Source organism: Prosopis cineraria, unplaced genomic scaffold (genome assembly GCF_029017545.1).
Source record: "Prosopis cineraria cultivar Desert tree isolate PC_DT_omini unplaced genomic scaffold, ASM2901754v1 PC1274, whole genome shotgun sequence".
NCBI classification, from domain to species: domain Eukaryota; kingdom Viridiplantae; phylum Streptophyta; class Magnoliopsida; order Fabales; family Fabaceae; genus Prosopis; species Prosopis cineraria.
This window is the reverse complement of record NW_026556599.1, coordinates 1-24,898: the sequence shown is the minus strand read 5'-3', so window position 1 is coordinate 24,898 and position 24,898 is coordinate 1. Positions and strand designations below refer to the sequence as shown.

Below are 24,898 nucleotides of genomic sequence, written 5' to 3'. Positions count from 1 at the left end.
TAAGTAGAAACGGAGGGAGTACATGGATCTTTCCAAATGAAAATATATAGCACAAATCTCGATTGTATTATTAACATTCAATTTCCATCCACCTAATTGCAAAGTACTAACTGGCTGCTAAAAAATTATTTCACAGGACCGGTGTAACACATCATTTATATGCAGGGAAAACTTATATACTTATATATTTAAAATATTTATTTTTAATTAAATTAAGACATGTGAATATTTTATATATTATTTATTTAATAACAAACTCTTGTTATCAATAATATTAACATATTAAAATTTACTTATCTTTATTTAGTTAGATAAATATATATTAAGCATAGAAAACTAAGTAAGAAGTGTTGTCATTATATATATTGTCCAATAAAAATACGTCACACATGTCAAATTCATTTAAGTTTATGCATAATGTATTATCCCTCTCCTTTATGTTATTTTAAAGTATTTTAATTTATTGACTTTTCTTTCTCCCATCATTTATTTAGACGTTAAAGAGAGGAAATACAAAAAATTAAATCAAAGAGGCACTATAGTCCAAAAAATCATTAATAATATAAAAATATATAAGATTTTATTTGATTAAATTAATGTAATTTTATTGCATACAGCATTGATGAGGTGATACTTCTAATCTATGCAAGACTTTCTGCCGACCGATATATAATATTTGTTGGACTAAAACACTCATGATTGATATAAAATGATTTAAGTTACCAAAAAAAACATCTCAAGGCATGTGTTACGGAAAAGAAAAAAACTTGCAGCCAACTTTATGGAGGCGGCACTAGCATAAAACAATGAATTTAAACTCCCATTTCTAAACCGATTGCTGCGCATACAATTAAAAAAAGGGTACAGTGATATTTTTGCAAATAAATGGTGAGATGCTGATTTTCTAGACTGGTTATGTGTATAACTGGTTTAGCTTTAAATCGGTTGTCTGGTTTAGATGTATTTTAGATAATATTTGAGAAAATAAATAAAATATAAAAAAGGGAAATAACATCCAAGAACCTTTATACTAAATTTATATCACATAATGACCAAATGTCTCATATTGGAGAGACTTAGGGACGATTTTAACTATATAAATGGGTGTACTACACGTCTTAATAAGTTAGCCTATTAGGAGAGAAGGTAATGATACTTTGACACTCATGAATGGAATGGCGTGGTCCTCTTGGATGGAAAAGGAGAGAGGTATGCTGCACACTCTTATAAGATAATCTTTTGGAGAGAGAGTAATAGCTCCATGACAAGTTGTCTGATGTTTTTTAGTTTCAAGCAATATGATGGAACGATGAAAATTCATTTTAGTTTATTTATTGTCACGGAGAAGCAAGAACCACTTTATCTAAAGTGGATTATGTGCTGTTTGTAGATGGGTTGAAGATTGGGATGATAACAAAATTGTCTTGTGCAATAGATGGATCTATAATTTCTATTTATTTTTCTTCCGAATTTGTATAAAAAATTAGGATGCGTTAAAAGTTGGAGTTTGATTTAACCTTCCATGTCTTTAGTTAGAAATACTGATGCATTGTTCATGGTCGATTCTTATTTATGAATAAAAAATTGTGTTATAGTTACCAACGGTGAGGTTAATTTATTACAAGATCAATTAAAATTTATGTAATGATATAAAATGGGGGTATTTTTTTTTTTGGATTGTAGGTCATGATTTAATCACCCACAATTCTAAAAAAAAAAAATGCCCTTAATTTTTTAAAATGCTACATTTTAAACCAGTTATAAGTTATAACCAATTTAGAATAAATAATATCCAAACTGATTGTATAAACAATTTAAAAATGCTTGCCTTATCTAAACTGGCTACAAAATCAATTTAGATATACTTTTTTTTACGAGTGTGGCTACTAACCAGGCGGGGACATGGGATGAAATCTGGCCACATCCAGCGCTTCCAACAGGAATCGAAATATATAGAAAGAAGGAATGTTAGTTTGTATCAGACAAAAACACTAATAATTGATGAAAACAGAATAATTAGCGAAAGCCTTAGCGTCGTCATCATTTAGCTAGCAATATTTACGACAGGGCGAGACTATACTAATCCTAAGCAGAGACGGATCCACGGGGGACAAGCACGGCTGCTTCTCCCCAGGTGCAACAAATTGGTTAAATTTAATTGGTTTTTCTTTGTTAAAAATGTTAAAATTCATTTTATGCCCCCACTATACTATAGTTTTGCTTCCCCCCCCCCCCCCCATCATAAAGCTGGCTCTAGATCCATCCCTGATCCGAAGTATTGAAGAAAAGCCAAACAGTCTGCTCCTGGCCAGTTGCAAACTGACGAAAGCAAAACAAATTTTAAAAAAAGTGCAAGTTTGTGATGCTTGTGTGTCTTAGAAAACTATAAAAATCCTAATAAACTATATCGAAAGATAAATAAATAATTGCAAGTCAATGTAATGGTGATATACCGGTTCGTTTTTAAATTAACGCAAGCAAATGGCGTTAATTAGATATTTAGCTTTTAATTAACATTTACTAGACACTGACTGAATCTGATGTTGAGAGCTTGACTGGCATCTTGCACCTTAGTTGACTTGGAATAAAATCAAAATAAAAAATCGTTATCTTGCACTTTTTTCCCTCATTCCCAGTTGCGCTTGTGAGATTCCGTGTTCACTATTTATTTAAATTAATTAGATGGCTCATGCATGCATACATATACATGCCCGCGTGCGTGCGTGCGTGTATTCGTTCATTTATTTAAAAATATATTAATTTTATTGAGGCCAGACAGGCCAGTTTGATTCTTTACTGTTAAAGTTGTAGGGGGATTTCTTTGAAGACATGCTTGGTTTCTCCAGTTTTTTTCTGCTGATTTGTACATTGTTTAGGTTCTGTTTGAATGAAGAGTCCATTTTGTAGTTAAAAAAAAAAAAAAAAAGAAAGAAAGAAAGAATGAATGAATGAAAGAAGTAGAAGAAGACATGCTTGGATGAAACGTCTACTAAAACAAAAGTGTTTTTTTTTTTTTTTTTCAAAACGCTCACCCATGATGTGAAAATTGTGAGGGCATGGGAAAAACCAGGAGAGAATGAGCACCTGCAGGTTTACAGAGATGTGAGATGGATTGGGCCACGTTGAGCGTCCTTCGAACGGGATTCAATCATTGAAATGGAAAGAAGGAATGTTTGACTTTGTGTCGGTGAAATCAGAAAACAGCAAAAAGAAGTGAAAGTCCATCAGCATCATCATTTTGCAGTGGGGCGATTATACAAATCCTATATACATATATATATATATATATAGAAGAAAAGCCAGAAGGTCTGCTTCCAGGTGCAAATAAACTAATGAGTCTAGCTATGATATTGTTTCTCAGAAAACCACACAACATCCTGATAAATTATCGAATAATCGAAGGATAAATAAATAATGGAAAGTCAATGATAATGATTATATACTTTTTCGTTTGTTCTATTAACACGTAAGTGACGTTAATTAGAGATCGAGCTTTTAATTAACATCCACAGTCTCACCTCGTAAGATTCCGTGATTCACACAGGCAATTTTTTTATTTTGGTTTAAAATTGAAAGATTCGAACTCTTGACATGGGGGAGGATGGGTATCCCGATGCCAACATGACACTTTGACTTCATGCTTGAAAGATACGTGTTTTTGTTGTTAAAACTTAAAAAATAAAAGTCAACATTTGAAATGTATGTATTTTAAGTTTTCGACAACTTGACCTTTTTCTTTTTTAACATGATGTGACCTTGAAAATTTTAGAATCGCCATATATGGTTATTTGGCCCCTTACCGCTTAGTGCTAATAAATATTAACCAAAAACCAACCAGATTTTTTGTGGGAAAAATTCAATTAATAAATCAAGTCGTTCAAACAATTAGGGTTTTAGACATATCTTTAGTATAAATGACGTATCTTTACTGTAAACATTATTGCGTTCCGGTGACTTAAAATTCAAATGAAATATAGAGCTAATATGTAATTTAACCTTGTACTATAAATTCAGAGACAATTTAAATTCATACTTGGTGTATTATAAATCTTGAATAATTAAATTTGAGATAATTTTATCTAACCATTAAATTAAAACAAACATCAGTTATTATATTAAAAAGTTGGGTTTGATGTAAAATTTTTCTTAAATTCCACTCTCCCTCTTTCTTTTCTTTAAAAAATTACACATTAGGCTTCATTTTTTTTAAAAAAATAATGGATGTTTGTTTTAATTTAACAGTCGGATGAAATTGTTTCAAATTTAATTGTTTAAGATTCAAAATGTATTAAATATGAGTTTAGTATTTAAATCATGCATGAACCTATAGTTCAAAATATAAATTATATATTAATCCTAAAATATATTTGTATATATCATTTCATATTCATCATAAGTCCTGCACAATTCAGGTCAAACAAAAAAAGTCCTGCACAATAATAATAGACATTTTTTTGACAAACGATGATAGACATTTATTTTTTAAGAATATCACCCAGCAAATAACCGGGAAGTGTTTTTTTTTTTTTTGGGTAAAAAACTGAGAAGCTTTAATTCAACAGAATTTGTCACATGTTTGTGCATGCATTTTTCTCTCTCTCTATTTTTAAGTGACGAGAGCCTCGCTCTATCAATTATGAATCAACCAAATTTTTCTCTTTGGCAACAATTTTTTCATTAATATTCAAAGTAAAATATATTGGCAAAAATAGGTTCTCCTCGTGCTTAAAATTATATACATAATTATTTAATAAAAGTAATATCTCTCTATTATTTTGTTGAAAAACACTAGATATATTTGAGACCGTTTTCGTTTTTTCGTTTTGAAAATTGGTATTCTGAAAAACATGTTCAGAGAAAAAATAATTTTTTTAAAATAATTACTCTAAAAATCATATTTAAAAACTAAAAAATATACAAAAAATTGTTTGATAAATTGCTCCCAGGCCATATTTTAAGAAAAACAAAATTTTTTTGACTTATTTTACATAATTAGTATCTACGTGACTTTTATATTTATTTAATATAATATTATAACAATGAATGAATTTAATAATAATATTTTAATAGAATCACCAATAACTAATATAATTACTTTGTTAGTTAAAATACTTTTTCTGGAACAATTCAACAAATTTTATTTATTAGGTTTTAATTTTTTGGATAACATTTATTTTTTATTTTTATTTTAATTATTTATGGTGATTTTTGTGGCTTTTACTATTTTACTATAGTGGCTCCTACAAGACCAACAAACGAGAACTGTTGGAGTGATGATCTTGCAAAGATGGGAAATAATTCATGGTTCACCGTATTTTCAGAATCGAGTTGATACAGGGCAATTGAGAAATAGCTCACAATAATTAAAAATCTCACAGTCTATTATCTCATAAAAAATAATATTAATTAAAATATCCTCACAATTGAAAAGAAATTCTATTCATAAATTCAATCAAGTTTTAAAAATATAAAGAAGGCTGAATTGTTTAAATAAGCTTCTAAAAAAACCCTAAATAATGCAATCATAGTTAATTCATGATTTCAAATGGATAAATCATGTCTTTAATGAATATGTTTCATCCTTATTAAAACAAAATAAACTAATTTTTATAAATCTAAATTTAAAATTAAAATAAGATAAATTAATTCCCTAATTTTTTTAAAAAATAACATTAACTGAGCTAATTAAACCCATGAGCCTGAATACCTTAGGTTAAACTCAATATTCTAAGAGTTTTTTTTAGAGTATTCTAGAACTTTATTTGCCTTTAAAACGTTTTGAATCAATTCTAATTCGGAGTTCTGCGTGCCAATTACATTGATGTCTTGGATCACACTAACATACACAGTTTGCTTTTGGTATTCAAGCTTCTTGAGATGCCAGCTCCAAGCAATGGGTTTCATTGATCTTTCACGAGTAGATCCTGACACTAGTCTTAGTGCAGCTCTAATAGGTATGTACAGAAGTACGGGACTTGCTCCTGGTCTTGCCCAGCATTCTCCAGCTAACCACAGAAAGAACAAGAATTCATTCAAGCTCAGCTTCTTTTTTTCCAACTAGATCCTCGATCTCGTCTAGGCGAAATCATAGCCAAGTCCAGCGGCCATTTTATCTCTCCATGGCTCACCAATCCATCCTCGTTCCCGTCCAGCTTCTCAAATATTCGTTGCAAGTCAGTGGGTGTAAGGGTAAGTCCACAGTTCGGGTAACTTGTTATATTTTAAAAGGTAAACGTTTAATTTTGTCCCTGAAATTTTATTTGAAAAGCAACCACTATCATAAAGTATTTGTTAAAAAATTTTCACCTCTAAAGTAATCAAATCAGAGTAACTTCTATCCTGTCATTAAATTCCTAAAAACATTCATTAAATTAGAGTTCAGTTTAAGTCAACTTCTTTTAAAGGGCATTTATGAGAATTTTACAACAGGATGGAGGATGTTTCAATTTAATTGTTTTAAGGGCAAAAATATTTCAACAAATATTTTGTGATGCTAGATGCTTTTGGAAAATACTTGAGGAAAAAATGGAAGAATTTTAATAAAGACCCCTTATATTAGACTTAATTAAATTTAAGACCTCTAAATTTTTTAAATTTCATTGAAATTTAGGAGTATTAATTTAATACTAAATTTATGAAAAAAATGATAGAATTGCCTCTCATTTACATTAATATCAAAATTACCCTATTTCACTTATTCATTACCCTACTTTACTTATTTATTTATCCATAGAATGTTATTCATTTTGTTCATTATTCCAAAATGAAATGATGTATTAGCAAAACAAAAATAATAAAAGAACTAACGCTAAAATATGGCTATTCTTTTCCTGATGACATAATCATATATTTGATAACAATGTAGTTATTATTATTTTGACTAAACTTTAATTTTTTCAGCATAACAAAAAGAATGAAAGAACTAACGCTAAAAATATAGCAGTTCTTTTCCCGATGACATAATCACACACACACACACACGTATTTTGATGCAAGACATAATCATATATTTGATAACGTTATTATTGTTATTATTTTGATAGGTTAATGAGTAAATAAAATTATAAATTCTTGCTCAAAAATCATTTTAAGTCCTAAATTCTTAAAATATTAAAAAAAACTTTAAATTTTTAAATTTAAAGTAAAATAAATCTTAACTGTTAAATTTTTAACATCGTTACTATCCATACATATATTATTCAGGGTTTATTTTTTTACGAATTTAATCCTGACTGTTACAATACCTGCTTAAACAATAACGGTATTAAAAAAATTAATAATCATAATTTATTTTGTTATGATTTTAAAAATTTAAAATTAATTTTATATATTTTAAGAATTTAAAATTTAAAGTAATTTTTGAACAATGATTCAGAAACTATTTACTCATTAATCTTATTCTGATCCCAAGTTGTCTTTTTCTCTAGCTAATGTCCACACAACTTGTCATTTGTCAATATCATTGACTTGTTAGATTTTTATAGAAAATCGAAATTATTATACTTGCTTATAAATGAGATAACCCATGCTCCACGTTCCCGATCAAACTTGATTACGGTTGAACAGCATCCATGGCCATTGAAAACCCTCCAGACCCGGACCCAGAAATAGCCCAAATCGCCTCCCAAACCGCCCAAGCCGATTCAACAACTGGTTCCTGGGCCAGCGTCTCCCTTCCGAAAGTGAAAGCAAACTTGGTTTTCCGTTCAAAATGGGCGGAGTTGAACGGAGCCATGGGTGACCTTGGCACCTACATACCCATAGTATTGGCCTTGACTCTAGCCAGAGACCTCGACCTTGGCACCACGTTGATTTTTACCGGCATCTACAACTTCATTACTGGCGTCATATACGGCGTCCCCATGCCTGTCCAGCCCATGAAGTCCATCGCCGCCCAGGCCATCTCCGACACTGACTTCGGGGTGCCGGAAATCATGGCCTCCGGAATTTTGACTGGCGGGATCCTTTTCGTACTAGGTGTGACGGGGTTGATGCAGCTAGCATACAGGCTGATTCCTCTGTGCGTGGTCAGAGGGATTCAGCTAGCTCAAGGCTTGTCCTTCGCTTTGACTGCTGTAAAATACGTCAGGAAAATACAAAACTTACCCAAATCAAAGTCTACAGGAAATAGGCCCTGGTTTGGCTTGGATGGTCTGGTTCTGGCCATTGTGTGTCTTTGCTTCATCGTCATGGTGAACGGGGCCGGCGAGAATATCCGGGGTTGTTGCGAAACAAGAGAAGGTTCCGATCAACAACAGAGGGACATTGAAGTTGAAGGTAGGAGAAGAAACAGGAGGGACCGAGTGAGAAAGATTATCTTTTCACTTCCTTCAGCTTTTATAATCTTCATAGTGGGGGTTGTTTTGGCCTTCATAAGAAAGCCTAAGGTGGTGCATGAAATCGAATTCGGACCCTCCTCTATGAAAGTGGTGAAAATCTCTAGACAAGAATGGAAGCGCGGATTTATCAAAGGCACAATTCCTCAGCTGCCACTATCAATCCTGAACTCTGTGATAGCTGTTTGCAAGTTGTCCTCAGATCTGTTTCCAGGGAAGGAATTTTCGGTCACTTCACTGTCAGTAACAGTGGGCTTGATGAACCTGGTAGGATGCTGGTTTGGATCCATGCCTACGTGCCATGGAGCTGGTGGACTTGCGGGGCAGTACAAGTTCGGTGGAAGGAGTGGTGGTTGCGTGGCTCTTCTTGGTGCGGTCAAGTTCGTGTTGGGATTGGTATTAGGGAGTTCTCTGGCTCACATTTTAAACCAGTTTCCTGTGGGGATACTTGGGGTTTTGCTGTTATTTGCTGGGATTGAGCTGGCCATGGCTTCCAGGGACATGAATACCAAAGAAAATTCCTTTGTGATGCTTTTGTGTACTGCAATTTCTCTGGTGGGTTCGAGTGCGGCTCTTGGGTTTTTGTGTGGAATGATTATCTTCGTGATTCTGAAGCTAAGGAGCTGGACCAAGGATAAGCCTTTCTCCGCCATATGGACGGATCAACAAACCTCCTGATGGGCAATTAATCCTGAAAACACAGAGCGTCTTCAGAACACGTTCCTATTAATTGTAAATGTCCACTACCTTTGTATTGCGAGGTTGTATTGTTCGTTTGGTATTGCAATGCCACAGTGCAAGTGTATATCGATGGGTTTAATTTATTCTTTATATGTTAAGTGGCGCGTGGGATAGTGTGGTGATCAGTGAACTGCACTTGTTCCTAGCTTTTGCCCTGTGTTTATCTGTATCTGTATGTGCCTAGAAGATGATCGCCAATTGTTACCGATAGTAACAGTTGTTTCAGTTTGCAAAACAATATTGCTTGCTTGTGATTTGGTAGTATCTGTTGGCTTTATTTTCATGTCTATATTCATGTTTTGAGTTGTTTTTGTTTACGGAAGAGTGAACTATACATCCTATACAGCCAAAAAAATCATGTCCATCCACCTGAGCCATCCGTTCCATGACTGCCACGTGCCTTCCAAGAGTGCCTCCAATGTCATGGAATGACTTGTTGACAAGTCATATCTACTGGGATATACAACATTGCACATGCGATCCTACACTTGATCCAAATTAAACCTTTTTCGCGTTATTTTATTTTATTGAAAAGCTAACCCAATTCTTCATTAATGGTATCGTGACTCATCTGGGGTTAGCTCATTCATGTAATCACCCTTGGTTTTAGCATTTAGGAGAAGATTCCAAGGCCTCTTCTTTTTAAAAATAAAAAATAAAAATAAAAGAACAAGTATTAACCAACTTAAAGTTATAAACAGATAAACAGATTGAACTTGCAGCCTAAAGTTATAAGTAAAATTAAACTTATAACTTCTCATTTATAGAGGATTTTTCATATCACTACATTACTAGGCCATTGACAAGACCCTTTAATTTCTCTGTCTTGAATATGAAACTTAACTTTGACATTGGCAAAAGGAGGTGCTTCCATTTTTTTAATCATCATTTTCTCTTCACTTCTTAATCATGGCTATTTATTAAATATATGATTAAAATAAATTTATTTAATGCAGTGTTATAAGTAAAAATGATGATTAAGAAGTGAAGAAAAAATGATGATTAAAAAACAAAAAAAGAAATAGCGAGATCCCTCTCGTTTTGGGCTTGGTAGAAAAGCCACATGGCAAATAGTGAATGACTGGATTAGATAGACGAATGAGATTTATTCACTGCAGGATCTGCAGTCATCCCGCAAGTAACGGGCCGCACCTCGGACATGACCGCGAGTGCGCGCGCGCGCGTATATATATATATATATATTTGCACACTCAAAATCATAAATTTTTTGTTAAAAAAATAATAATAGATTTTTCTTCTATTTTTTTAAAAAGTGAAAACTCAACAAAATGTTGAATCTATAGACAGAAAACAAAACGGTTTCAATATATATATATATATTATACAAAACAAGAGTTTGAATTATTACAGCAACATATTATAAGGGGAATCCAAAATGACAAAAAGATAAAATTATTAAAAAAAAAGATAAAATACCAGAGAATATTGTTACGCTGTATTGGAATTATATATAATATTTGTGTTCGGAATTATATATAAAATACCAGAGAATATTGTTACTATAATTTATTGGATTCAATTTATAATATTTGAATTGATAAAATATATATTGCATAAATATATATAATCCATAGACATAAAAATATATCGTAATCAATGAACCATTTTATTTTTTCCGTAACTTAATATTAATTAAACATTTACCCAACTAATTAAACAAAAGGATAAAATTAAAGTGGAAGAAAAAGGGGGCTTTCCCCTACCAAAAATAAATAAGAATCCGTAGCTCCCCTAGTGCTGTGCCTGTGAGGTAGATTCTTGGATTCGTGGCGACATAAAACAAAAGGCATAACTTTCCGTTATTGGGTATTGTGGCATCCATTCCTGGAATAGCATTATTTATAATTTGATATGCTTGAACAAGTGACGAAGTTTTGGCCACTAAACTAAATGGTGGCAAGGCATGATATAATTATTTAACACCATCACATCTTCCGGATTTTGACCAAAAGAGATAACAAGAGAGTTTTAATTAACCATTATTACGAGTAGTGTTGCTTTATCCTGTACCCAAAAGCTTCACTAGTATTGGACGACAGGACAAGAATGAATAGTTAAAATCCATCCCATTTTCTTCGCCATGAAATACGGTCCTGATGAAAGATAAAATAATATTCAAAACTTCATCACTTCATATCATAGCCAGTGATCTCCCCCTCAACCAGATGAGAGTTAGGGATCGAAGTTATATATGTGAGCAGCCTTTTTAGCTCAGGATCGTTGGTTCACAAGCATTTTTTACTTATTCTTATAGTCACAGGCCCTAATAACTAACTATTGGTTAAATTGTCACAAGACATGCACGAGTCTTCACCTGGGTCATTATATTCGTCCCCACTTCTACACAGCCTATGTTTTTTTTGTTAAATTTAGGAGCTCCTTAAGAGGTTGAAAAGACCAAAGGGCTTGAATATTTGTCAAGTTTAGAGTGGACGCCAATATCTTAACGAAATATATTTAATTTGAATCTTAGTGCTCTCCCTCTTCGTCAAAATCACCGAAATCGCCAGTTGACTTTTAGGGTTTAAAGGTCACTCTCTGTACTGTCTTGCCTCCACACACTCTCTAGTCCGGCAAGTTGGAAAATGATTCATTTCTCAAATATGATCCTATCTTTAAAATGAATGGTCATGGTTGCATCTATATTCTATAAAAATTGGTTAATCTATTCCCCACTTTGGTCTAATAATGCCAAGTTTACATTTTAAGTATGAATGGCTATTTTAAATGGATTAGTAAAAAATATTGGTCTCCATCAATAATTAGTCATCAGGTTCTGAATTCCCTGCATGCTTCTAGTTCTGGTCTGGATATCAGTTGTGCAAGCTCAAACTATTATAATTAGTCAAAAGGCTGAACAAGTTACCCAGTTCTGTTTTCTGTTACGTATACCGTTATATTCTCAGCTCTCTCCGATGACAAGGTCCATCATTTTTCAAGTGATGATATAGAGTTTTAAACTAAAGATTATGGTATTTCAAATTTGAGCTCTCTCTGATGATGTAAAGTTTACCGATAGATATGGTATTTCAAATTTGAGCTACCACGCAAATTTTTCTTTGCAAAATAAAGAAAAAGAAAGAAAAGAACTACCACGCTAATATACTGAACACTAGGAGGCACTAGTAGTTGGATTAAGACACAAATGCCATTCATGATGATGATGGTGTCTATGATCAGCAACATGAATGGGTGCTTGGGCCAGTGGGAACGATATGGGTCAACGAATTACATGATCAGGATTTTAATTATTAACCAAATTAAGTTGGCCATAACTTTGGGTGACGTCAGACTTAATCAAGAGGTAAGCCTTAGGAGCTTAATTATAGCTCTTGTTCATTGCACATTTGCACTAACACTAAAAAATAGTTATAATGTTGACCAATTATAAATATTCGATCTTGCTAAAATTTGAAGACTTGTGTAATTATGATCATTCCGTAAGTTATCCTTATAAATAACCCCTGCTTCGCATTTCTCATTACACTTGAATATCCCCCAAAGGCTCAAACAGCATCCATGGCGGCCAAAACCCCTTCAATTCTAGACCTTGGAACTGCCCAAGCCTCCTCTCAAATAGCTCACGCCGATTCAACGACTGGTTTCTGCTCCGACATAATCCTTCAGAAAGTGAAAACCAACTTGGTTTTCCGTTCAAAGTGGGCGGAGTTGAATGGAGCCATGGGAGACCTTGGCACTTACATACCCATAGTACTGGCCTTGACTCTAGCCAGAGACCTCAACCTCGGTACCACATTGATTTTCACTGGCATCTACAACGTCATCACAGGAGCCATATACGGCGTCCCCATGCCTGTCCAGCCCATGAAGTCCATCGCCGCCGAGGCCCTCTCCGAGCTTGACTTTGGGGTGCCGGAGATCATGGCCTCCGGAATTTTGACCGGCGGGGTCCTACTGGTATTGGGTGTGACGGGGTTGATGCAGCGAGTGTACAAGCTCATTCCTCTGAGCGTCGTCAGGGGAATTCAACTAGCACAAGGTTTGTCCTTTGCATTGACTGCTGTTAAATACGTCCGGACAAGGCAAGACTTGGCCAAATCTAAATCTTTTGGAAATAGGCAATGGTTTGGTTTGGATGGCTTGGTTTTGGCCATTGTTTGTGTTTGCTTTGTTGTCATAGTGAACGGAGCTGGTGAGAATCATGGATGTGAAATCAGAGAAGGCCATGATTACGATCTGGGTGATCACCAACAACGGATTGAAGGTCGAAGAATAAACGGGACGAACCGGATAAGAAAGCTTATCTTTTCACTTCCTTCTGCATTTTTAGTGTTTGTATTGGGGGTTGTTTTGGCCTTCATAAGAAGGCCTGAGGTGGTGCATGAAATCAAATTTGGACCCACCTCTTTGGAAATTGCGAAAATCTCTAAACATGCATGGAAGAAAGGATTTATCAAAGGTGCAATTCCCCAGCTGCCACTATCAATCCTGAACTCTGTGATAGCTGTTTGCAAGTTGTCCTCAGACCTGTTTCCAGGGAAGGATTTTTCAGCCACTTCACTTTCAGTGACAGTGGGACTGATGAACTTGGCGGGAAGTTGGTTTGGTGCTATGCCTTGCTGCCACGGAGCCGGTGGACTTGCAGGACAATACAAGTTTGGTGGAAGAAGTGGTGCTTGTGTGGCTCTTCTTGGTGCAGCCAAATTGGTGCTGGGTTTTGTACTAGGCAAATCTTTGGCTCTCATTTTAAGCCAGTTCCCTGTGGGGATATTAGGGGTATTGCTGTTATTTGCTGGGGTTGAGCTAGCCATGGCTTCTAGGGACATGAACACCAAAGAGGATTCCTTTGTGATGCTTATTTGTACAGCAGTTTCGCTGGTGGGTTCAAGTGCGGCTCTTGGTTTTCTGTGTGGAATGATTGTATTTATGATTCTGAGGCTAAGGAGCTGGACAAAGGGTCAGCCTTTTTCTGCCATTCGGACGGACAAAACCCCTGAGCAACCCTGAGAATAGTCGTCAAGTGTGAGTAAATTAAATATTGCTTTCTGATTGTAAATGCTAGCCCTACTTATGTGGTATGAAATAGGTGCCCATCAGTTTTCCTTCGTTTTAATTTGATTTTGGTATGGGATAGAAATTGCTAAGTTGTGCGTGGAGCTTTGCACGAGGGGTGGCTGCAGTAACGGTTTCTAGGTTCTATAGCTTTTGCTCTCTGCGTATGCTTCGACGTCTGCGTAGAGCTTAATTACCAATATGTTGTTATTTATCCTCAATGGAAGTTGTTTCAGTAAATGCTTACAAGTTTCACATAAATTGCGTCTATGTTTGTGTGCAGGTTTCTCTTAGCTAGCTAGGTAGTATTGAATTTACGATTAAAAAAAAAAATACTGTATTTGTCCTAAATTATAAAATATTTTTTTAACAAAATCACATATATTAATAAATTTTATTAAATATATTTTAAAATAAAAATATAAATTTTTTAAAATATTATTCATAATATTTATTTATAAAAAATATTAAAAAGTAAAAAAAATAATGAAAAGGTTAATATTAAAAAAATTTATTTTTATTAAAATATCTTATATTATAAAATATTTTTTCTTCTTTTATGACTTAAAATAGGGAGTATCATTTTCAATTATGAGATCATCATAGGCAACAGCCTTTCCAATAATTTTTTTTTTTAATTTTGGTATGCTTAAATTAATTTGTCCGCCGGATAGTGACATCATCACGCCATCACAACTTTTTGGATTTGTCCCCAAACAAAGCAGGAAGAATTAGTTTACCATTCACTGTACTTCTTTTTCTTTTTTTAAATATCCAAAAGCTAAATGGAAATGATTTTGATATTACCGTGGATGCCAATAACCAAGACTATATGTGATTTTAATTGCTCTCAGCAATTCTCCTACAAAAATGATCTCCCTACTTCCTAGCCATATTAGCATGGGGAAGGATAAAAGTACAATATATTTATATTATAACTTATCCCAATTAGATCTTCACCCGTGGAATATGGTCTGATGACGATCAAAATGAAATTTTGAATTATATAAAATGATCACTCTCTTTTCAAAAGCTTCACATAGCCAGTATCCATCCTAAAAAGATCACATGCAGCACTGATTAATTAATTAATTAGGATCATCAATCCATCCACATTTTTATTCACAGTGTCGGACTATTAATTTATCTTAATATAGATTGTGTGAGCAAGAAAGAAGTGAAATAACTATATAAAGCGTAGCTCTCCTGAGAGGTATGTACAAGAGGTTGGAAAGACCAAGAGGAGCAATTACATCTTGAAGGAAACATATATTATATATATGTATGTACGTAATATTCTCGTCATGCACGGTAATCAAGAAAGTCGATTACGAATTGTGCCTTCAGTTTTTCAAAGACTGCCTTGCCCCCACTCTCTAGCTAGTTCTGCATAAGCATGACTCATTTTCTCAAATATGATACTCTCTTTGAAACGAATATATGGTTTGTGCACAAACAATTAGTTTAATGCTCATTTTGGGAGTTTACATCTTAATCATGAATCATTATCTTACGTAATTTAATTTCCACCATTATTTGTCAGATTGATCAGGATTCCATGCTTTTATAGTTTTGATCTCTAGATCAGATCCACATATTTCCTCACTGTGTGTAAAATGTTGAGCATGGAATTATACAAGTTAAAGCAGCTCAAGCTCAAACTATTAAATCAATTGAGGTTTCTGCTTCAAAACTTCTTAAAAGAAAATGATGAGCATTGTTGAGCGTCATGTGTGAAGGGCTGAAAATTACTCTTGATTTTTTCCCGTTTATCGTACACTGTGTGTGTGTGTGTTTCCCCCAATCATGTAGGCTTCTGTGATGATTACATGGGCGTTATCTTTTAATAGATACCCCATTCATTAAAAAAATATAAAATATTTTTATTATTTTAAGATATAATTAATGTATTTTTAAAAAAAATATGTGCCAATAATAAATGATTCATTTTATACTCCTTTTGGTTAAAAAATATAAAGTATTTTTAATTAAATTTCACCTTAATAAAGTAGTTACTTACTTTTTAACTAACTTTATCTTTTCATATTTATCCTTATTAAAACATCCTATAATAAATATAAAGTCATTATCAATAGGGACACTTTTAAAAAAAAACATAATGATTACACCTCAAAAAATTAAAAATATCTTACACTTTTGAACATTTAACTCCTCAAAAAATATCTTATATTTTTGAATAAAAGAAGTATATATATTTTTAAGTGAAATATTCAATTAAATAAGGGTAAATTAAATATGAAAAGATAGTAATAATTTGAAAACAATTAACTAATTTATTAAGCGATATTCAGTTAAAAATATCTTATATTTTTTAATTGAAGTGCATAATATTGCTATGTTTGTTTTTGCACAACCTTTAAATTATTTAAAGCTAGTAATAAGTTTTTTTAAAAGATTTATCTTCAGTAATTAAAATTTATTTTTAATTGCAATTTTGTTAATATTTAGATTGCCAAAATTAGTATTTAAATTTTAGATGGACGAAATCTAATAAAAGAATTCATTCACCACAAATATACATAAAATTTATTTTTTTTATACCATCTAATACTGTCAAATTAAATTTGAGTATTTTCACGTCGAATTATGGTATCTCTCAATATGATCTTTTTTTTAATAAAATTCAAATATTCAATTTTAGTTAAGTAAAATTGAGTAGTTGCTTTCTCTCAATACAACTATATAAAATTATTTCATCACATCACCTTTTCATAGAACCATATCCACACTACAGTTGTGTGCTATATAATACAAATCAAATTTTGTCGGCAATAATAATTACAGAAAACCAAAATTTTTCTCCCCCTCCGCTTGACAGTTCCGTATAATAAACATGCAATATAAACAGTGCTAGTTTACAGAAAATTCCGATACATAGAGAATTTTGGCCGCACAAGCCTGCATTTGGAGGAAAAATCACTTCATCAGCAACCCCGTGATTTCAAGTTTCTGCAAGGCTATCTGTCCGTACGCTGGTGAACATGTCAAATATAAAATTCATCTTCACCCATTCATAGGCGCAGGGCCATATAGTAATCTGCCATCTGAGAAGCAAACTAAGTCGTCCCAATATAAGGAAAATTTTCACGCTATCCAAATGGATTTCCTCCTGTGATCTTGGGAAAAGAATTTAGAGTGTAGCCGGGAGCCATGTATCCACTCGCTGTATGTTGAGAGGTTGTTTCACCATTATTGAAGCTTCCAGTTCTTTGGGGTCTGAGAAAATATTAAGCAGCAATTCGAATTTTATTCACGTAAGCAACTAAGAGAGCACTCAGACACGAGATGTCATGCAACTCAAATCATGACATCTACTTGCGGAAAGGTGAGTGAAAACACCGCCAATTTAAGGGCATGTTTGTTTTTTTATTTTTTATTTTTTTTGTTTTTTAAAAGCAGAAAAATTTTAAAACTTGTTTGTATAAGGGTATGTTTGTTTTCTGTTTTTAAAAACTATTTTTTAATTTTAAAAAATAAAAAATTTAAAAATTTGTTTGGATAAATGTTTCTCATTAGTTGTTTTTAAATTATTTTTATTCTTATTTTTTAAAAAAATAGAAACAACTTTTAGTTGTTTTCATTTTATTTTTATTTTTTTAAATATATTACATTTAATTATTAAAAATTATAATTATTTTGATTAATTTCTATTATCAATCACTGTCATTAACTGCCTGAAACCATCACCGTTAGTCTATTTTTTAATTTCAAAATTATTTTTAAATTACATAAACAAATGAATTTTCATTTTATTTTTGTTTTAAAAATAATCTTAAAAAATGTATTATAAAACAGTTTTTAGAAATAAAAAATGAAACAGAAACCAAACAGACCCTAGGTATTTTTCATTTAATTATTTTTAAAATTATTTTCATTTTTGTTGTTAAAAGCAAAAAAAAATAACTTTAAGTTTTTTTCGGTTTAGTTTTCTTATTTTTAAAATATACTATATTTAATTATTGAAAATTATAGTTGCTTTGTTAAATTATTATTATTAATCACCATTATTAACTACCTATAATGATCACTATCACTCTATTTTTTTAATTTTAAAATTATTTTTAATTGACATAACCAAATGAATTTTTATTTCATTGTGTTTTGAAAAACAATTTTAAAAACTATATTACAAAACAATTTTTTAAAAATAAATGACAACAGAAACCAAAAATACCCTAATATTCTGAAGTTTTTATTTGATTTTACACACACAAGCCACGATGATTACATAATGACTGCTCTTTTTCCTTCTTTTCTCACTTCATCTCTCTTTTTTTTTTTATTATTATTATTATTATTATTATTATTATTATTATTATTATTATTATTAAAAAGGTGGTCTCTCTAATAATTTGAATTTCTTTCACTTAATGTAATGAGGATAAGAGAAAGATCGAGTTGGAGCTTTTTATTCTTACTCTTGATAGGAACGAAATTGTGATCATAACTAACTCACACTTCACACGTAATTTGAGACAAATTATACTATTTATAACTTATAAATAATTTAGTTTTTCTATAAAATATAGAGATTATAGGTGTTTTCACCTTTGAAATCCACATCCACCGTATTCCCCCCACCCCTTTCCCCAACACACACAAACCTTCAACCATGCATGCTGACACGAGACTGCACTAAACGACGATAAAGAGAGGTACCTGGGAGCTAGCATATTATTGTTAAGTTGCTCGAAGTATGGACCTGAAATGCAGGAATAATCAATACTGTCATTGACGGAGAACTTTTTGGATGAAATAAAATATCACAAGGTCAATACCAGAAGAAGATCCGGGAGTAAAGGGAGATTGCGGAGGCATTGAAGAAGAAGCATAATTTGGGGATGGAGGCACCATTGACCCTAAGGCCCCAAGGCTTGAAGCACGCACTAATCCTGCTCCAGTTGACATATGTGCGCCATGCAAATTTGCCATAGCAGGAAACTGTGGACAAATGCCACCAAGTTTTGAGGGATAAGATATATAATTATTACGAAAAATTCAGATGTTATGTTAAGGCTCATGCAAGACGAGTCATTGAAATTGTCTCAATTTCGACCATTCTTTTAATGTCGTGGGAAAAAAATCATGAAAGGAAGGAAAAGGAGACAGGACGAGAACAGATGATAAAAATCCTCCCAAAACAAACCAAATGAACAAGATTTTAAAAGAACTTTTCTAAATGTTTGTCAAGATTTGTATGTGAATAAAAATTCCAGATGATCGCGCCTGAAAACAAGATTTTGTAATTGAATTCTAACTTCAATACAGATTTAAAGCATTAAACAGCTAGTGCCTTCTCCAAGCTCAGCATGATTGAGATTAATAAAATGTAAGAAGGTAAACCCCATCCTAAATGCAGAATACCCCATCAAACTCCTTCAAAGGAGAAATACAGGTGAGATATGAATTGATTCCATGCTATACTTAGTACACAGTTAGTTGGATGATCATTTCATTGGGTTCTGAGTCGTATAAAAATATTGGCAACTGCCAACTCCAGAATGATTTATCCCTCAATTTCTGTTACGTATGCAAAAGACATTTCGTGTCTAATTAAGGGTAAAAAAAAACAAGCATTTGAATTAGATAGATGTTAAAGCATGCAACAAAACCAGAAGCAAGGACTGATCAGATCTGCACCAAATCAGACTTCATATTATACGTACTGGAGAAGCACGGACTTGAGGTCTCCCGTCAGTTATATCAAATGGGTTTGTGGACTTTGCTGCCGCGGGAAATGCCGAGAATGGCTGTAAGTGAAAAATCGTATTAGCTTTGTAGCATAGGTTTAAAAGGTTAACACCAACAGAGAATACATACATATATATATATATATATATATGTAATCTCTGTGAGGAGTCGTCGGACAACATACTGCTGTATTAGAATAATACTGCAAGCCGTATCCCATATTATGAGGTTGAAAATTCTGCCAGCCTGCTTGCGGTGCTGGTCCTGGTAAGTAGCTTATAGTAAATAGGTTCTGCAAAGAAATTCATTCATGCAATCAGTCTCTTTTTAAGTTTTTTTTAAGGTACAACAACACATCATTTATTACCGCCGGAATTTCCTTTCTTCCCATAGACTTGGTTTGTGTTATCCTTGGTTGGCTTCCAACATCAGGTCTGGAGTCTTGAGAAAGTTTTGATGGAACTTGAGGAGATAGTTCCATAAGAGAGCTTGAAACGTCTGGCGCTTTTAGAGCAACTGTTGGCTGTATGTAATAACAAACAAGAAGATAATTAGCAACTATACATACAGGCAAACAGATGAGAAGGCATACATTTGCGGGCTTTCATATTTTTGGCTTCTACAACTCCTCAATACTGTTCAGGTATAAAATTTCAAACATTTTTCTCAGACGATAGAAAGCTGTGAAGAATATTTCACCTGATTAAGCGAAGGGACATCTCTGACTGATGGACTCGCTGATTGTATCGCAGAGCTGTAAGCTGTTGAGGGTTGGGTCAGATTAGAGTCACTGGTTGATGCATCTGAGGAAGCACCAAAGTTGTTGGGAAATGGAGTTATCTGGCCTGCTGAGGTCGGAGGTGCTAAATCCCCATCCACAGAGATATATTCTGCTCTCGCAGTTGAAGTATCATTATCAGCAGCATGAACTTCAGACGCACTACTAGCTGTTGCATACAAGGGACCAGACAATTCAGAGAGTAAAAATTCTACAGCATCTAAAGTTTTAGTTGTCTCTTTTGTATAAGTTGTTGTCTCTGTTGTAGAAGACTTCGAGATATTTGTAAATGGCGTTTGAGAAGGCTCCTTTTCTGTGGAAATTTCAAATGGAGCCCAGTCACTTTCATCATTTGATTGAGGCGTAAACTGAGCTTCCGGTGCAGTTGCAGCATCAGAAACCTGTGATGTGACGACACTCAAAATTTGGGTTTCTGGGCTTTTTTGTTCGGCTGGATTCTCCTTAGCGGATCCCCCGCCACTGGCAAGTGGAACCTTCTGAAATTGAAATTCAACAGACACAGACTTCAGTTCGAGTTGAAACAGAAAATAATGCGGAATAATTAAGAAGAATGCACTTTCAAATTTCAAGGCTCTTTCCACAAAACCCGAAAAGGTATAACGGGAAATCAAAACTACAAGAAAAATACACTAGCAAGGTAAAATGATTTAAGTAGTGAAAGCTCCAAAGAGAAGTTGAATATACCTTCCCTCTGTCCACATTCTTTTGACCATCAGATGGAACCGCTATTTGCTTTGACTCTATGCTTGAAAACCTGCGAGTTATAGATTCATCGTCTCTGAACCTATCATCAACAACCTCAATTTTTATGGGATTTCTTCGGGGGTTCCCATTCCTCGGGGCATATCTGGGACTTCTTCTATCATCATAATAATACTTGACACTCCTGTCCTCGTTTCGTGAACTAGGACTGTGCATGTCATTTCCATCTTCATAACGTTCTCTTCGGGAAAAACTGAGCTTCCTTCTGTCGTAGGACTCCTCCTTGTTATTCTGAGTAGAGTAAAATAAAATATTTGTCTGTCATCTATCATTGTCCAAGAAGCACGTATTGACAAGGACACAGCAGGACGAATTGATTGGTGGCTAAATACAATTTGAAGTGCCATGAGTATCAGACAGAATAGGACTCTGTTTTTCTTCAGAATATGATGCAGAACTTACTAATCTGAGTCTGGGAAGATTCTTCTGTGTCCTTTCACCGCTGAATTTTCTATCCACATAAACTTGCTTGATGAAATCGCGAAGTCTAGGTATGTTACTGAAAGCAGACCACATCAATTAAAACAGATGTAGATAATGCATGCAGTACTATGACAAAACCAACGAGCGAGAGATACAAATTAAGTTTTACTTGGTATCGGGATAAGAATGACGATGAGGATCCCAGTCTTGAAGATAAATCTGCTTTGCTTTCTGTGAACGAAGTGGAGTTAGGTTTTTATTACCAGCTTATTACTACATAAGCAGTAGACTTGAGGTTTTGGGAAGGGGGGGGGGAGAGAGACGATGATGCTCACTTTATTGCCGCCTGCTTGAAGAGCAGTGACCTCTTCTGCAGTAAATTTAGCCATTGATACTGATTTTACTCTATGGTTAAACTCTCGTCTGTATTTCATGGACTTAGTCAGGAAAATAAAGGAATCGGAAACAAAACTAGAAAAAAGAAATTATCGGCAATTTGATAGATGTAAAAAAGAAAAGTAAAATGTAGAATAGTTCTTAATACGTACTGAATTCCGCTGCAGTTTGTGCAGACGAATGTCCAAAAGGTGGTGCAGACATATTGTGGTCCCTAATTCGTGCCAATCCAGGTACAGATAATTAAGGAATGTCTTATTGTGAAAGATATCAAATTTTTTTTGCGGGAGAATTGCTCAAAATTTAAATAAATAAACCAGAGAACTTCATACCAAACTATTGCAGTTGATACATCTCCGATTCTCAGGAAGTTTCGAGAGACTTCGGATTTCTCTTTCAATTCTATCATCTTCTTTCATCCGAGATCCCATCTTTGGAGGTTCAACAGCTTGAAATTATCGTCTACCAAGTGACCATTTAAAAAAAAAAAAAAAACTGTATTAAATGGATGATATGAGAGTCAGAGAATTTTCTTTATAATGCAAAGAGTTGAGAGGATTTAAATTTTGCAATCTACAACATATCATGCAGGTTCCCATTTAGAAGTCAACAAAGGCCCTTCAAGACTTGGGCATTGAATTGGCTGAAACAGGTCATCTTTTACGCAATCTTTTCTAACATTCTGTTCTTCTATTCCGGTTAAGATGACGGCAAAAATTCACCAATCTTAAGAAGGACAACTATAATTTTCCTTTTCTCGTTTTTATCTATTCTATCGATAATTTTCTCATTTACAAAGCCAGAGAGAGGAAAAGACTAATGGAAGACGAACCTGTTCGTTATAATTGACGATGAATATCGAGTTGCGCAGCCATTACAGGAGAAGGGGGAAAAAAAATAGCTGAGGATAAGAATTAGAAGGAATGTGAACGATAATGATGGGAAAGAAGATCCTCGAGAAATGGGGTGGAGGGAAAGCTGCCGGCAATAACGGTAGCGCGTAATTTAATTACCGTTGAGCTGAACTGCGAGGGAGGCATCATTTCTTTCATGGGGTTTTTTCAAATGTAAGGGAAATTTGCTGTGTGGATTTTGCTCACAAAAAAATAATAATCTGCTAGTGGATTTTCACATTATTACGTCGTTGAAAATAATTAAATTGAAGCATATTATTTTTATTATTTATTTATTTTACTTGAATATTTTTCTAGAAATTTTAACGGGATTTCAAGACAGTATTTTCACGGGTTTTTAATTATCTAAATAGAATTTGAATCTTAGATTTTTACCCATGTCGAGAGAGCTGATTGATTTTTTTTTTTATCAACAGGGTTGGTTGATTTTACTGTAATTGAGGAAGTGCAATTGTAATTAAATTAATACATTTAAATTTAAATTTAATTTATTAATTATCATATTGTAAAAATAATGCAACAATTAGTATTCATTATAACTTAATTACTATGGGTCCGTTATATTTCATGGAATTTGAAAAAATATAATTCATAAATAATATAATTTATTAAAATTATTACATTATATGTAAGATATAGATACTTAAATTAAAAAGTCAATATTTATTAATAATCATAAAAAAGAATTGAAATATATAATTGATACTAATGACCTTGTGGCCAAGTTGTATAAAAGTTTCATTATAAATGAGAGTTCGTAGATTCAATTAATTATAACTTAAAGTTGTTAGTGTATGCTCTTTAAATTAAAAAAAATGACATAATTAATAAATAATAATCATTTATCATCACATTCTTTGAGATTATTTGATGCAAATTCATTAGCATTTATATTTGGAAAAGCATGTTTATCAATCATCATCATTAAATTCATTCTGACAGGGTAAAAAAAAAACCATCATCAAATTCAAACTTCATAATTACCCATATTTAGAGAGTTTGCAATATTCATATCTTCATTGATATCCGGATTCTCCAGTGAGCCGATGGTGCAAAGGCTGCTGATGGCTCATTTCTCATCTAATGGTCAATTGGTCATGAATATGAAAATGGATCGATGGCAAAAAATGGAAGGGTCAAACTAACCAAACTATTAAATATTAAGCCATCTTTTTTTTTTTTTTTAGCAGTTCTATAAGAGTGAGATTGATTCAGCTATTTTCTTTTTGAACCATGTCTTATACCATAGTTTCAAATTAAATCATGTGTTTTTATTTGTATTTTTAAAGATACAATGTGTTTTTTTCTTCCCTGTCAAACTACTTTTATTCCAAATGTTGAATTGAATGTGCAAATAGTTTAATTTAAAAATTGGGTCAGGACCATTTTATGTTGCATCCTGTCATGAGACACGTCCGTTTTATGACTTTTTGTTTGAAGAACAGACCCTTCGTTTTCTTTGAAGTTTGAAGAGAGATGTTGGCAAAAAATAATTATTTTAATTAAAAAATTTTATTTCCATAAAATTTATTTTTATTACAGTTTATTAAATAATACTTGTAATAAGTGAGTAGTGTTATAATTGTAGTCTTCTATCGCAATATTTTTTCTTACTCCAAATTAGTTTTGAAACTCGAATCAAACGATCCGACTACCACCCACTGATCAAAATGACTTGGTCTAACTAATTGAATAATTTAGCATTTGGACCAAGTTGACCCATCCAGTCTTAAGAGAATCAAATTTGACTCAAAAACCAGAGCAAGCCAACCCGATTCAAA

General features: G+C 33.1%; 3 protein-coding genes across 3 annotated transcripts; 2 read left to right on the top strand and 1 right to left on the bottom strand.

The window, feature by feature from the left end:
* Positions 1-7,368: 7,368 nt before the first annotated feature.
* On the top strand, positions 7,369-9,341 carry LOC129299729 (molybdate transporter 1-like). Its single transcript, XM_054938189.1, has one exon. It carries the CDS (start codon positions 7,572-7,574, stop codon positions 9,012-9,014), a length of 1,443 nt encoding a protein of 480 aa, XP_054794164.1. The 5' UTR covers positions 7,369-7,571; the 3' UTR covers positions 9,015-9,341.
* Positions 9,342-12,576: 3,235 nt separating this feature from the next.
* Positions 12,577-14,372, top strand: LOC129299732 (molybdate transporter 1-like). The gene has a single exon (XM_054938194.1). It carries the CDS (start codon positions 12,618-12,620, stop codon positions 14,064-14,066), a length of 1,449 nt encoding a protein of 482 aa, XP_054794169.1. The 5' UTR covers positions 12,577-12,617; the 3' UTR covers positions 14,067-14,372.
* A 2,443-nt stretch (positions 14,373-16,815) lies between these two features.
* Positions 16,816-23,169, bottom strand: LOC129299733 (UBA domain-containing protein 3-like). Its single transcript, XM_054938195.1, has 14 exons — positions 23,036-23,169; positions 22,536-22,665; positions 22,356-22,417; positions 22,143-22,230; positions 21,977-22,038; positions 21,787-21,883; positions 21,307-21,615; positions 20,523-21,098; positions 20,191-20,346; positions 20,008-20,115; positions 19,799-19,882; positions 18,911-19,073; positions 18,792-18,834; positions 16,816-17,348 (listed from the first exon to the last, which is right to left on the bottom strand). Exons 2-14 carry the CDS (start codon positions 22,632-22,634, stop codon positions 17,222-17,224), a joined length of 1,974 nt encoding a protein of 657 aa, XP_054794170.1. The 5' UTR covers positions 22,635-22,665; positions 23,036-23,169; the 3' UTR covers positions 16,816-17,221.
* Positions 23,170-24,898: the final 1,729 nt, after the last annotated feature.